Genomic DNA, 15,657 nt, shown 5'->3' on the forward strand with positions numbered 1-15,657 from the left:
GGAGTCCCCATCAAATTTATCCAGCAAGGAAAGTCGTAGGCCGGAAGCGGCCACTCGCTGCGGAGGAGGTGCAGGAGCTGGCGGAGGAGATGATTGCTGAAGCTGTGGTAGTAGCTGCTGTAGCATCACGGTCAGTTGAGACAGCTGGTGGCCTTGTTGCGCTATCTGTTGCGACTGCTGGGCGACCACCGTGGTGAGGTCGGCGACAACTGGCAGTGGAACTTCAGCGGGATCCATGGCCGGATCTACTGTCACGATTCGGCTGGCAGGAGGTGGATCCTCTGTGCCAGAGAGGGATTGGCGTGGACCGTGCTAGTGGACCGGTTCTAAGCTGCTACTGGTTTTCACCAGAGCCCGCCGCAAAGCGGGATGGTCTTGCAGCGGCGGTAGCAACCAGGTCGTATCCACTAGCAACGGCTCAACCTCTCTGACTGCTGAAGATAGGCGCGGTACAAGGGAGAAGACAAGAGCAAGGTCGGACGTAGCAGAAGGTCGGGGCAGGCAGCAAGGATCGTAGTCAGGGGCAACGGCAGGAGGTCTGGAACACAGGCTAGGAACACACTGGGAAACGCTTTCACTGGCACGATGGCAACAAGATCCGGCAAGGAAGGGAAGGGGAAGTGAGGTTAAATAGGGAAGTGCACAGGTGAATGAACTGATTAAGCCAACTGCGCCAATCAGCGGCGCAGTGGCCCTTTAAATCGTAGAGATCCGGCGCGCGCGCGCCCTAAGGAGCGGGGCCGCGCGCGCCGGGACAGGACCGACAGAGAGCGAGTCAGGTACGGGAGCCGGGGTGCGCATCGCGAGCGGGCGCCACCCGCATCGCGAATCGCATCCCGGCTGGGAGAGGTATCGCAGCGCACCCTGTCAGCAGGTCTGACCGGGGCGCTGCGATTGCGAGGATGTTGCGAGCGCTCCGGGGAGGAGCGGGGACCCGGAGCGCTCGGCGTAACACACACGTCAGCGCTGCCGTGCACTTTTGAACACACCGACAGGCTCAAGGACTGGCCCACCTTCTCTTGTACAAACTTATGCAGGGCTGGTACTGCCTTCTTCGCAAAGAAATGACGGCTTGGGACTCTCCACCTTGTCTCGGCACAAGCCATGAATTCCCTGAAAGCTGCAGAGTCCACCAGTTGGAAAGGGAGGGACTGCCACACCAGCAACTTGGACAGGAGCACATTCAACTTCTGCGCCGTTGGATGAGTGGGCGCATACTGTTGTCTCTTGGACATGGCTTCGCCGATCGATTTTTAGTGGAATGGCTGACTACGAGCGGAAGAAGCAGGAGCGCAAGAAGGAGGGTCTGACACAATGCTCCCTTCAGCTGAGGTGGTGGAGCCTTGGTTGGATGACGGAGGGAGCGGATGGCCACTGGTTGATGCGGCAGACTGGACCAGTACATCGGAGCCACGGTTATCCCAGGCCACTTTATGGTGGCAAATCATGTGTTGACGCAGGGCCATGGAGCCGAGATTGGGACCCTGGCCACGCTTCACTTTCTGCCGACAGATTTTGCATGTGACTACGCAAAGGTCCTCCGGATTCTTTATGAAGAACAACCACACCGCAGAGTAGCTGATTTTCCCACCCGCAGTCCTTATATTTCTCTGCTATTGGCACCGTCTCCAGGAACCCCTGTTCCACTACCTCCCTGAATGGTAGCTTGCCGCGAAGCAGGTGGTCTCCCACTGGCACGTTTGGCTCCTGAATTTCCACTACTGCCACCTCCACTCTGATTGCCAACCGTGCTACCGCCTTGCTGCCTCATAGACAAAGAGCAAATCTCTTCTCCTGATGATGATGAAGCCCCGGCTTCTGCACTCGGCTCCCAATTGCAATCGGCTTCATCATCATCAAAAGATGTGTGCACGTCACTGATGTCCTCCTCGTGTTCCACAACAGTGTCTGCCTCAGGACCCTGAACAGTCTCCTCACATTCTTTGCTGCCCATTAGCTGCTGACTGATCCAACTGCGGACTAATATATGGAGGGTTATTTAAACCAATTCACCAAAAGATCACCAAAGTGATCCACTAATTCCCTATATTTCCCATATATTTGTTAAAAGGTATAATCTTTATTAATAAAATAAAGATTATACCTTTTAACAAATATATGGGAAATATAGGGAATTAGTGGATCACTTCGGTGATCTTTTGGTGAATTAGCTGCTGACTGTCCTCTATTACATCGTCCTCACTAAATAGTGGAGCTGAACCCAAAGCGTGAGATACTTCTTTGGGAGAGGGAACAGTATAGGACAAAGGCAATGGGATTACGGTGACTGCTCCCGGGCCATGCCAACTGAGGGTTGTGTCTGAGGAACCCACCGACTCTTGACTGGGGTTGTCAGATGTCGCTTGTGATGATCGGGATGAGTGTGCAAACCAATTGACAAAGAGAGATGGGTCGACGACACGACCACTGGGTGTTAAAGGGAGCTCAGGCCTATTGCTGCGACTCCTGCTGCCACTCGCCCCAAGTCTGCTGCCAACTCTGCCTGACGTATGTAGGCCTCTGCCCCTTCTCTGTGCACGTCCTGGCACTTCCCTGCCTGACATACTTAGTGCGTTTATGAGGGTATAGAACAGCAGGAGGCGATTACTTACGGCTGTCCTTTCAAAGTATATAGGCCCTAGACAGAATAACAGTTACTAAATAGTACACTCCTTTGTTGTATGAATGCCCTTTGCAATGATGAGCGCACTGGTATGCATATTTCTACGCAGAAAAAACACTTTTTTTTTAAATACACCAGCAGGTGTATACTAATGTGTGGAATAGCACTGAATTTAGCACAGAGACAGAATAACAGGTAGTAAATAGTACACTTCTTGGTTCTATGTATGCCCTTTGCAATGATGAGTGCACTGTTAAGCGTATTTGTACGCAGGAAAAACTTTCTTTTTTTCTTTAATACACCGGCAGGTGTATAACGTGTGGTATAACACTTAATTTAGCACAGAGACAGAAAAGAAGGTAGTATATGGTACGCTATTTGCTTGTATGTAGGCCCTTTGCAATGATAAGGCCACTGTTAAGCCTATTTGTACGCATGAAAAACTTTTTTTTTCTTTCATACACCGGCAGGTGTATAACGTGTGGTATAACACTGAATTTAGCAGAGACAGAGTAACAGGTGAAAAATGGTAAAAAGGCACTAAAGTCCACACTAATATGACTTATTTCTGAACAGCAGCAGGACCCAACTGGGCAGCACCACAGAATTTTTTTTTTACAGGGATTAAACCCTAAATTGCACTCTGTCACACAATTGTGAGAATCAGATTTGTGGAGAAACAGAAAAAACTCAATTGGGCTGAAAAAAGAGGAGATTAGATGCTCCATACAGGTAAAACAGCTGTGAGATCTATGACGCAGGTGACTGCTATGCAGCACCTCTATGCCTGCTATATTGAGTAAGGAGAATACGAGGTTTTGCTAGAATCGTTCTCGGTCAGAACTGCAGCAACACTGTGCCCTGTATCTTTCCCTAATGCTGATGTCACCGCTACTCGTAGCGGTCGGATGCTGTATAACGCTGTTGTAAGCGATCAGCACACAGACGTGCAGTCACTTCCTTTCCCTATCTCGTGTGGAGAAGATATGACCAGAGGGAAGATGGCCGCCGATTATATAGGGCTGTGACATCACAGGGGTCAGTGAACACTGATAGGCTGCATCTGACATGTGATTCAGGGTCAGCCCACCTACCTTGATTCCCGCGCCAGCTTCCCGCCCTCCCATGGTGCCTTGCCCCATGTACTGACATGTGGAGCCGCCATCTTAGGTCTAAAACAGCCTAGATAGCAGGAAAATGGAGTTTAATAAAGCAATTTGTGCGAATCGCGACGAGGTTCGTATTCGATCAGAATCAAATTTTTCCTGAAATTCGTAACGAATTCGGGTTCGTCAGATTCGATTCGCTCATCTCTAGTCCTCTTCTAAATGGTTGTCACGATGCCGGCTGGCAGGAGGTGGATCCTCTGTGCCAGAGAGGGATTGGCGTGGACCGTGCCAGTGGACCGGTTCTAAGTCACTACTGGTTTTCACCAGAGCCCGCCGCAAAGCGGGATGGTCTTGCTGCGGCGGTAGTGACCAGGTCGTATCCACTGGCAACGGCTCAACCTCTCTGACTGCTGAAGATAGGCGCGGTACAAGGGAGTAGACAGAAGCAAGGTCGGACGTAGCAGAAGGTCGGGGCAGACAGCAAGGATCGTAGTCAGGGGCAACGGCAGGAGGTCTGGAACACAGGCTAGGAACACACAAGGGAACGCTTTCACTGGCACAATGGCAACAAGATCCGGCGAGGGAGTGCAGGGGAAGTGAGGTATAAATAGGGAGTGCACAGGTGAACACACTGATTAGAACCACTGCGCCAATCAGCGGCACAGTGGCCCTTTAAATCGCAGAGACCCGGCGCGCGCGCGCCCTAGGGAGCGGGGCCGCGCGTGCCGGGACAGGACCGACGGAGAGCGAGTCAGGTACGGGAGCCGGGGTGCGCATCGCGAGCGGGCGCCACCCGCATCGCGAATCGCACCCCGGCTGGAGGCGGAATCGCAGCGCACCCGGTCAGTGGATCTGACCGGGGCGCTGCGGGAGCGAGAGTGTAGCGAGCGCTCCGGGGAGGAGCGGGGACCCGGAGCGTTCGGCGTAACAGTACCCCCCCCTTGGGTCTCCCCCTCTTCTTGGAGCCTGAGAACCTGAGGACCAGATTTTTATCTAGGATATTGTCCTCAGGTTCCCAGGATCTCTCTTCAGGACCACAGCCCTCCCAGTCAACCAAAAAGAAGGTTTTTCCTCTGACCTTTTTGGAGGCCAGTATCTCCTTTACAGGAAAGATGTCTGAAGAACCGGAGACAGGAGTGGGAGAGATAAATTTAGGAGAGAAACGGTTGATGATGAGTGGTTTAAGAAGAGAAACGTGAAAGGCATTAGGAATACGAAGAGAAGGAGGGAGAAGAAGTTTATAAGAGACAGGATTAATCTGGCACAAAATTTTGAAAGGACCAAGATAGCGTGGTCCCAATTTGTAGCTGGGAACACGGAAGCGGACATATTTAGCGGAGAGCCATACCTTGTCTCCGGGAGAAAAAATGGGGGGAGCTCTTCTTTTCTTATCAGCAAACTTCTTCATGCGTGAAGAAGCCTGTAAGAGAGAATTTTGAGTCTCTTTCCATATGGTGGAAAGATCACGAGTTATTTCATCCACAGCGGGTACACCAGAGGGCAAGGGAGTAGGGAGGGGGGGAAGAGGGTGACGGCCGTACACCACGAAAAATGGGGATTTGGAAGAAGATTCAGAAACTCTGAAGTTATACGAGAATTCGGCCCATGGTAGAAGATCTGCCCAGTCATCCTGGCGGGAGGAAACAAAATGCCGTAAATAATCACCCAGGACCTGGTTAATTCTTTCTACTTGCCCATTGGATTGAGGATGATAAGCAGAAGAAAAGTTTAATTTAATCTTGAGTTGTTTACAGAGAGCCCTCCAGAATTTAGACACGAATTGGACGCCTCTATCCGAGACGATCTGCGTGGGCAACCCGTGAAGACGAAAAATGTGTACAAAAAATTGTTTTGCCAACTGAGGCGCAGAAGGAAGACCAGGAAGAGGGATGAAATGTGCCATCTTGGAGAATCGATCAACGACCACCCAAACAACAGTGTTGCCACGGGATGAGGGTAAGTCTGTAATAAAGTCCATACCAATCAGAGACCAAGGCTGTTCGGGAACAGGCAGAGGATGAAGAAGACCAGCGGGCTTCTGGCGAGGAGTCTTATCCCGGGCACAGACAGTGCAGGCTCGCACAAAATCCACAACATCCGTCTCCAGAGTCGGCCACCAATAGAAACGAGAGATGAGTTGTACGGATTTCTTGATGCCCGCATGACCTGCGAGATGGGAGGAGTGACCCCATTTGAGGATCCCGAGGCGTTGGCGTGGAGAGACGAATGTCTTCCCTGGAGGAGTTTGCCTGATGGAGGCTGGAGAAGTGGAGATCAGGCAGTCAGGAGGAATGATGTGTTGCGGAGAGAGCTCTACTTCCGAGGCATCCGAGGAACGAGAGAGAGCATCTGCCCTAATGTTCTTATCGGCAGGCCGAAAGTGAATTTCAAAATTAAATCGGGCAAAGAACAGAGACCACCTGGCCTGGCGAGGATTCAGCCGTTGGGCAGACTGGAGATAGGAGAGGTTCTTGTGATCGGTGTAAATAATAACTGGAAATCTTGATCCCTCCAGCAGATGCCTCCATTCCTCAAGTGCTAATTTAATGGCTAGTAGCTCTCGATCCCCGATGGAGTAGTTCCTCTCCGCCGGAGAGAAGGTCCTAGAAAAAAACCCACAAGTAACAGCATGCCCGGAAGAATTTTTTAGTAGAAGGACCGCTCCAGCTCCTACTGAGGAGGCATCAACCTCCAATAGGAAGGGTTTAGATGGGTCAGGTCTGGAGAGCACGGGAGCTGAAGAAAAGGCAGACTTGAGCTGTTTAAAGGCGTCTTCCGCTTGAGGAGGCCATGACTTAGGATTGGCATTCTTTTTGGTTAAAGCCACAATAGGAGCCACAATGGTGGAAAAATGTGGAATAAATTGTCTGTAATAATTGGCGAACCCCAAAAAACGTTGGATAGCACGGAGTCCGGAGGGGCGTGGCCAATCTAAGACAGCAGAGAGTTTGTCTGGATCCATTTGTAGTCCCTGGCCAGAGACCAAGTATCCTAGGAAAGGAAGAGATTGACATTCAAACAGACATTTCTCCATTTTGGCATAAAGTTGATTGTCACGAAGTCTCTGAAGAACCATGCGGACATGCTGGCGGTGTTCTTCTAGGTTGGCAGAAAAAATCAGGATATCGTCCAGATACACAACAACACAGGAATATAAGAGATCACGAAAAATTTCATTAACAAAGTCTTGGAAGACGGCAGGGGCGTTGCACAGGCCAAAGGGCATGACCAGATACTCAAAGTGTCCATCTCTAGTGTTAAATGCCGTTTTCCATTCATCCCCCTCTCTGATGCGGATGAGATTATAAGCACCTCTTAAGTCCAGTTTGGTAAAGATGTGGGCACCTTGGAGGCGATCAAAGAGTTCAGAGATGAGAGGTAGAGGGTAGCGGTTCTTTACCGTGATTTTATTAAGACCGCGGTAGTCAATGCAAGGACGTAGGGAGCCATCTTTTTTGGACACAAAGAAAAATCCGGCTCCGGCAGGAGAGGAGGATTTGAGGATAAAGCCCTTTTTTAAATTTTCCTGGATGTACTCAGATATAGCAAGAGTCTCTGGGGCAGAGAGAGGATAAATTCTGCCCCGGGGTGGAGTGGTGCCCGGGAGGAGGTCAATAGGACAGTCATAAGGCCTGTGAGGAGGTAGAGTCTCAGCTTGTTTTTTGCAAAAAACATCCGCAAAGTCCATATAGGCCTTAGGGAGACCGGTTACAGGGGGAACCACAGGGTCACGGCAAGGAGTACTGGTAACCGGTTTAAGGCAGTCCTTGAAACAAGAGGGGCCCCAACTCTTGATCTCCCCTGTGGACCAATCCAGGGTTGGGGAATGGTGTTGAAGCCAGGGTAGTCCAAGGAGAATTTCGGAAGTGCAATTGGAGAGGACCAAAAACTCAATTTTTTCGTGGTGAGGTCCAATGCACATTAGGAGGGGTTCCGTGCGGTAACGCACGGCACAGTCCAATCTTTCATTGTTAACGCAATTGATGTAGAGAGGTCTGGCGAGACTGGTCACTGGGATGTTGAACCTGTTGATGAGAGAGGCCAAAATAAAGTTTCCTGCAGATCCGGAGTCCAAGAAGGCCTTAGTGGAGAAGGAGAAGGTAGAGGCAGATATCCGCACAGGCACAGTAAGATGTGGAGAAGCAGAGTTGACATCAAGGACTCTTTCACCTTTGTGCGGAGTCAGCGTACGTCTTTCCAGGCGGGGAGGACGGATAGGACAATCCTTCAGGAAGTGTTCGGTACCGGCACAGTACAGGCAGAGATTCTCCATGCGGCGTCATGTCCTCTCTTGAGGTGTCAGGCGAGACCGGTCAACTTGCATAGCCTCCACGGCGGGAGGCACAGGAACGGATTGCAGAGGACCAGAGGAGAGAGGAGCCGGGGAGAAAAAACGCCTCGTGCGAACAAAGTCCATATCCTGGCGGAGCTCCTGACGCCTTTCGGAAAAACGCATGTCAATGCGAGTGGCAAGATGAATGAGTTCATGTAGGTTAGCAGGAATTTCTCGTGCGGCCAGAACATCTTTAATGTTGCTGGATAGGCCTTTTTTAAAGGTCGCGCAGAGGGCCTCATTATTCCAGGAAAGTTCTGAAGCAAGAGTACGGAATTGCACGGCGTACTCGCCAACGGAAGAATTACCCTGGACCAGGTTCAGCAGGGCAGTCTCAGCAGAAGAGGCTCGGGCAGGTTCCTCAAAGACACTTCGAATTTCCGAGAAGAAGGAGTGTACAGAGGCAGTGACGGGGTCATTGCGGTCCCAGAGCGGTGTGGCCCATGACAGAGCTTTTCCAGACAGAAGGCTGACTACGAAAGCCACCTTAGACCTTTCAGTAGGAAACTGGTCCGACATCATCTCCAAGTGCAGGGAACATTGTGAAAGAAAGCCACGGCAAAACTTAGAGTCCCCATCAAATTTATCCGGCAAGGATAGTCGTAGGCCTGAGGCGGCCACTCGCTGCGGAGGAGGTGCAGGAGCTGGCGGAGGAGATGATTGCTGAAGCTGTGGTAGTAGCTGCTGTAGCATCACGGTCAGTTGAGACAGCTCGTGGCCTTGTTGCGTTATCTGTTGTGAGTGCTGGGCGACCACCGTGGTGAGGTCAGCGACATCTGGCAGAGGTACTTCAGCGGGATCCATGGCCGGATCTACTGTCACGATGCCGGCTGGCAGGAGGTGGATCCTCTGTGCCAGAGAGGGATTGGCGTGGACCGTGCCAGTGGACCGGTTCTAAGTCACTACTGGTTTTCACCAGAGCCCGCCGCAAAGCGGGATGGTCTTGCTGCGGCGGTAGTGACCAGGTCGTATCCACTGGCAACGGCTCAACCTCTCTGACTGCTGAAGATAGGCGCGGTACAAGGGAGTAGACAGAAGCAAGGTCGGACGTAGCAGAAGGTCGGGGCAGGCAGCAAGGATCGTAGTCAGGGGAGATAGCAGAAGTTCTGGTACACAGGCTTTAAACACACAAAACGCTTTCACTAGGCACAAGGGCAACAAGATCCGGCAAGGGAGTGCAAGGGAGGAGACCAGATATAGCCAGGGAGCAGGTGGGAGCCAATTAAGCTAATTGGGCCAGGCACCAATCATTGGTGCACTGGCCCTTTAAGTCTCAGGGAGCTGGCGCGCGCGCGCCCTAGAGAGCGGAGCCGCGCGCGCCAGCACATGACAGCAGGGGACGGGAACGGGTAAGTGACCTGGGATGCGATTCGCGAGCGGGCGCGTCCCGCTGTGCGAATCGCATCCCCAACGGCCATGACAGAGCAGCGCTCCCGGTCAGCGGGACCGACCGGGGAGCTGCAGGGAGAAAGACGCCGTGAGCGCTCCGGGGAGGAGCGGGGGCCCGGAGCGCTAGGCGTAACAGTCATGTAGTGCCCGAAGTGGCTGCCAGCTTTCTACCATTTTATAGGGCTTCTGTGAACCTTCTGCTACAGTCTGTTCCACTTAGAAACTTCTCAAAAGTTCACCCTTTCACTTTATATAGATATGTATTGAGCCAGCCATGGTTGAGAGCTGTGCAGAAGTACATGCTTTATGCTACAGGAGTATGGCATTAGACCAACAAGTGGTCTCACTCTTTGGTCAAGTCCTTGTTAGCAGGAAGGTACCGCCTTCTTAATGGCTTCTCACCTTTAAACTGCGATGAAAGCAAAAGAGTAGTATACTTATAATAGTACCAAACTCAATTAAAATCTATTTTCAAATAGGTCAATGTTATTTTCACAGTAGTCACTTCAAAGGAAAACAAATTATCCTTAACTAATATTATGCTACATTCTAGTTGCACCTTTACTGCTAGCCTATTTTTAAGAAACCCGTGAACCAGCCTCCACCAGTTGACCAGCTTCACAGAACTGCAACTCACAGGCCACAGTACATGTTATACAGCAGCCAATTCCATCCAGTTTCTCTAACTCAGGGCAAAAGTTTTACACAGGTCCCATTGACCCAGATACATTTTCCCCATAGAATTGAATTCTCAGACAGCCCATACTGTTTCGATTTGGCTTCCAAAAAGAATAAGATATCACACCACTTTAGCATAGGCTTTCACAGCCTGTAGGATTAGGGTGTGCACCCAAAATTACAAACACACTGCCCCGAGCTATTCCCCTAATCACACCCTGTGCCACGTCCTAACAAAACCCTCAGTCAAGCTCCAACCACACCTAGGCTCTTCACATATTCAATATTCTCACACTGCTGTTTATAATACACCGCACATGCAAGGCCAACACGCCATTCATTGTTTATAAAGCATTGTCTCTCTATGGGAGAATGGAGTGCAGCTTCACTCCCTTCATTTTGGAGGACATTTTATCTCCATTCTTGTGATCATTGGGGATCCCAGTAGTCAGACTCCCAATAGTTCTAGTTATTGCCTATCATGTGGATATGGAATAATTTAAAATTGTGGGAATACATATTTCACACTAGTATTGTTGTCAGCCTGTCACCTGAGTTTAAAAGGAGGACCTAGGAGGTGACGACTGACATTAACCAATATCATTACCACAACAGACCGCGACAGACCATATGATTACAGTGCAGTTATATCTAGTAATTTCCTTACATACTTCCTAACTAATGTTGCCACACCACAACTGCTATTATTACCACTACAGACCATATATGTGATTAAAGTTTACTTATTTCCAGCGATGAGCCTAATTAACCCCTTAAGGACTCAGGGTTTTTCAGTTTTTGCACTTTCGTTTTTTCCTCCTTACCTTTTAAAAATCATAACCCTTGCAATTTTCCACCTAAAAATCCATATTATGGCTTATTTTTTGCGTCACCAATTCTCCGTTGCAGTGACATTAGTCATTTTACCCAAAAAATTCACGGCGAAACAGAAAAAAAAATCATTGTGCGACAAAATCGAAGAAAAAATGCCATTTTGTAACTTTTCAAAAGGGAAACAAAAAAGGATAAGGTGCGCTCCTAGTGCAATAAGTTTAAAACGGTAAATCCCAGGGTAAAGTAAGATGTGAGCTTACCAGATAGTGTTGTGCTGAGGGCACAACACCTGTGAAAGCCTGTAGACTCGCTTGAGACGATGAGGGTGACCGCTGCTCCGGATCTTTTCTGAGTGACCATAAGTCCTCAGCAGAAAAGGCAAAATTTTGGCATATGGATGCCGTAAAACTAAGGATATAGTCCAGGCGCTGGTCCTCACAATGGATGGTGCCAGGAGTCAGGTTTAGGTAAAATCAAGGTTCCTTTATTGCAAATCAGCAATAAAGGAACCTTGATTTTACCTAAACCTGACTCCTGACACCATCCATTGTGAGGACCAGCGCCTGGACTATATCCTTAGTTTTAAGGCATCCATATGCCAAAATTTAGCATTTTGTAACTTTTGGGGGCTTCCGTTTCTACGCAGTGCATATTTCGGTAAAAATGACACCTTATCATTATTCTGTAGGTCCATACGGTTAAAATGATACCCTACTTATATAGGTTTGATTTTGTCGTACTTCTGGAAAAAATCATAACTACATGCAGGAAAATGTATACGTTTAAAAATGTCCTCTTCTGACCCCTTTAACTTTTTTACTTTTCCATGTAAAGGGCGGTATGAGGGCTCATTTTTTGCGCTGTGATCTGAAATTTTTATCGGTATGATTTTTCTTTTGATCTGACTTTTTTATCCCTTTTTATTCATTTTTAATGGTATAAAAAGTGACCAAAAATAAGCTTTTTTGGACTTTGGAATTTTTTTGCGTGTACGCCATTGACCGTGCGGTTTAATTAATTATATATTTTTATAGTTCGGACATTTACGCATGCGGCGATACCACATATGTTTATTTTTATTTTATTTACACTGTTTTATTTTTTTTATGGGGAAAGAGGGGTGATTCAAACTTTTATTAGGGAAGGGGTTAAATGACCTTTATTAACACTTATTTTTTACTTTTTTTTTGCAGTGTTATAGCTCCCATAGGGACCTATAACACTGCACACACTGATCTCTCATGCTGATCACTAGTGTGTATTAACACGCCTGTGATCAGTGTTATCGGCGCTTGACTGCTCCTGCCTGGATCTCGATCGGACACCGAGGAGGCAGGTAAGGGCCCTCCCGGCGATTTCACCGCGGCGGTCCCAAACAGCCCGACTGACTAGCCGGGATAGTTTCACTTTCACTTTAGAAGCGGCGGTCAGCTTTGACCGCCGCTTCTAAAGGGTTAATACCACACATTGCCGCGATCGGCGTTAGCCGCGGGTCCTGGCCGTTGATGAGCGCCGGGACCGACACGATGTGATGCGGGGTTGCAGCGCGAGCCCGCTTCATATCGCGGGAGACGGCACAGGACGTAAATATACGTCCTGCATCGTTAAGGGGTTAATGTCTGAATAATACCCCCACACCATAACTGCTATAATTACCACTACAGACAAGTTATTACAGTGCATCTGGTGGCTCACAGGTAATGTCTTCTTTAATCAGAGTTGTTCACTTGTCTTTTCCATTTAATCCAGGCCATCATGACAATTTTTTCTAACTACCCTATGCTTTCTTATAAACTCTGAGGGGGGAGATTTATCACAACCTGTCCAGAGGAAAAGTTGCTCAGTTGCCCATAGCAACCAATCAGATCGATTCTTTCATTTTTGAAAAGGCCTCTGAAAAATAAAAGAAGCGATCTGATTGGTTGCTATGGGCAACTTTTCCTCTGGACAAGTTTTTATAAATCTCCTCCTTGTACGGAGACTAAATTGCAGAAAGGTGATTTGCAAGTGTTGTAAAGGCAATTGGTTCCACCAAATTTTTGTTAGGGGTTTTACAGTAATAAGGTGAATGCATATGCGCTCAATACATTTAAAAATCCATGTACTTTTTACCACCGCTTGCAAATAATGGACTCTTTTGTGTTGGTCCATTACATAATCCTTTAAAGACACTGCCCATTTTGGCCTTAAAGGGGTATTCCAGGAAAAACCTTTTTTTTATATATCAACTGGCTCCAGAAAGTTAAAAAGATTTGTAAATTACTTCAATTAAAAAATATTTCTCCTTCCAATAATTATCAGCTGATGAAGTTCAGTTGTTCTTTTCTGTTTGGCAACAGTGCTCTCTGCTGACATCTTTGCTTGTCTCGGGAACTGCACAGAGTAGAATAGGTTTGCTATGGGGATTTGCTTCTACTCTGTACAGTTCCCGAGACAGGTGTCATCAGAGAGCACTTACAGAAAAGAACAACTCAACTTCAGCAGATCATAAGTGCTTAAAGGATTAAAGCGCAACTGTCATGGAAATTATACCTCCCAGACTAATAACATGATAGTATAGATGATGATACGTGTAATGCAGCTGTACTTTTGGCTGCTGTTTATCACTGTTTATCAGCAGAAAAATAGTTTTATCGTGCGGTCAGCAACAGACGGATAGGCATGGCTGGGGATCGTAATGCCCCATCTCCACCACGCCTATCCCCTGTAAGTGAGTGCTGGACCACTGTGTGATTGACACACAGGTCCCCACCCCCCCATCATGTGCATCATGTGCGGGCCGGCGTGACTCCACTGAGCCTATACATATAATGTGCACCTTTATGATATACAGTGCCCGTACTCCTTTCTTCTCCTGGTGCCAGAGACGCGCTGCTTCTGCTTTCACTACAGGCAGTGAGCTCGCTCCCATTGTCTGCCGCCAGCTCAGTGCGCCTGCGCAGTGCTAGAGGCAGGGAGCGAGTTCACTGCCTGTAGTGAAAGCAGAAGCAGCGCGTCTCTGGCACCAGGAGAAGAAAGGAGTACAGGCACTGTATATCATATAACATAAAGGTGCACATAATATGTAAAGGCTCAGTGGAGTCACGCCGGCCCACACATCATGGACATCGGGGGTGAGGACCTGTGTCAATCACACAGTGGTCCAGCGCTCACTTACAGGGGATAGGCGTGGCAGAGGTGGGGCATTACGATCCCCAGCCACGCCTATCCGACTGTTGCTGACCGCTCAATAAAACTATTTTCCTGCTGATAAAGAGTGATAAACAGCAGCCAAAAGTACAGCTGCATTACACGTATCATCATCTATGCTATCATGGTATTAGTCTGGGGGGTATAATTTCCATGACAGTTGCGCTTTAAGATTTTTTAATAGAGGTAATTTACAAATCTGTTTAACTCTCTGGAGCCAGTTTTATATTTTCATCCATAGACCCATATAAGGTTTTGTTTTTTTGCGTGACTTATTTTACTTTGTAATGAAATCATTAATTTTACCATAAAATGTATGCTAAACCCCAAAATTATAATTTATTTGAGGAAATTGAAAAGAAAAGGGTTTAGTTTTCACGCTATACATTTTACGGTAAAAATTATGTTTTCTTTATTCTTTGGGTCAATATGATTAAAATGATACCCATTGTTACACTTTTCTATTATTGTACTGCTTTTAAAAAAACTAATATGTTTAAAAGTGCCCTATTTTGATCACCTATATCTCTCTAATTTTTTCATATACAGGGCTGTATGAGGTCTCATTTTTTTGCACCGTGATCTTTTTTTTTTTTTGGTACACAGTGCTCTCTGCTGACTCCTCTGTCCATTTCAGGAACTGTCCAGACGAGGAGCAAATCCCCATAGCAAACCCCTCCTACTCTGGACAGTTCCTGACACGGACAGAGGAGTCAGCAGGGAGCACTGTGGTCAGACTAAGGTAGCTGATAAATACTAGAAGGATTTTTAAATAGAAGAAATTTACAAATCTGTTTAACTTTCTGGAACCAGTTGATTTGAAAACATATGTTTAGTACCCCTTTAAGGTAAAGAATTGAGCTTATATATCAACTACCTAGTCAATATACTTCCATATGTCTAAATACAATAAGTGCTTCTCCTTGCAGGCCTTCTTTAACTCAGTAAATGTTTACCCAGTTTTTATCATGGATGATATTGTAATTTACGGCAGCTTTGAAAAAATGGTAGTATCTATAACCACTATTGATGCTTACATCAGCTTGACCAGTACATTGTTTGAAATAAAGTTGTCATCTACCTTGTTCAAGAACAATACTGAAGGACAATGTGGTAGGTGCCATTATATGATATATATATATTATTTTGTGTGTATAAGAGTTTATTGTAAAATAGATTAAAGCCATAAGCTTAAAGGGTTGTCCAGAATTATAAAGATGCTGCATCTTTTTTGCAAAAACAGCACCACTCCTGTCCCCATGTTGTGTGTGGTACTGCAGCTCAGTCACATTCACTTTAATGGAATTGCGCTGCAATACCAGACAAACTGTGGACAGGAGTGGTGCATCAAACATTTCACACCAGCTCTTTGCTAGTGCGGGAAATGACAAAAATGGTTGTTCCTTTTTTTTTTATTCTTTTTTTTGGGGGGGGGGGGGGCGTGGGGTTGGGGGGTTGTTTGTTTTTTGGTTTGTTTTTTTGGTGGAATTTTTTTTAAATAA

The 15,657-nt window shown here is 47.5% G+C and overlaps 1 protein-coding gene across 6 annotated transcripts in view; it reads left to right on the forward strand.

Moving 5' to 3' along the window:
- The window catches only part of LOC130276901 (mucin-5AC-like), a 442,145-nt gene that overhangs the window by 268,510 nt on the left and 157,978 nt on the right, over window positions 1-15,657 (forward strand). For all 6 annotated transcript variants that reach the window (XM_056526890.1, XM_056526891.1, XM_056526895.1 and 3 more), the window contains one exon: window positions 15,085-15,268. In XM_056526890.1, coding sequence (XP_056382865.1) covers window positions 15,085-15,268 — 184 coding nt within the window. The remainder of the gene's footprint in view (window positions 1-15,084; window positions 15,269-15,657) is intronic.

The sequence above is a fragment of the Hyla sarda genome, chromosome 6 (assembly GCF_029499605.1).
Source record: "Hyla sarda isolate aHylSar1 chromosome 6, aHylSar1.hap1, whole genome shotgun sequence".
Classification (NCBI taxonomy): Eukaryota; Metazoa; Chordata; class Amphibia; order Anura; family Hylidae; genus Hyla; species Hyla sarda.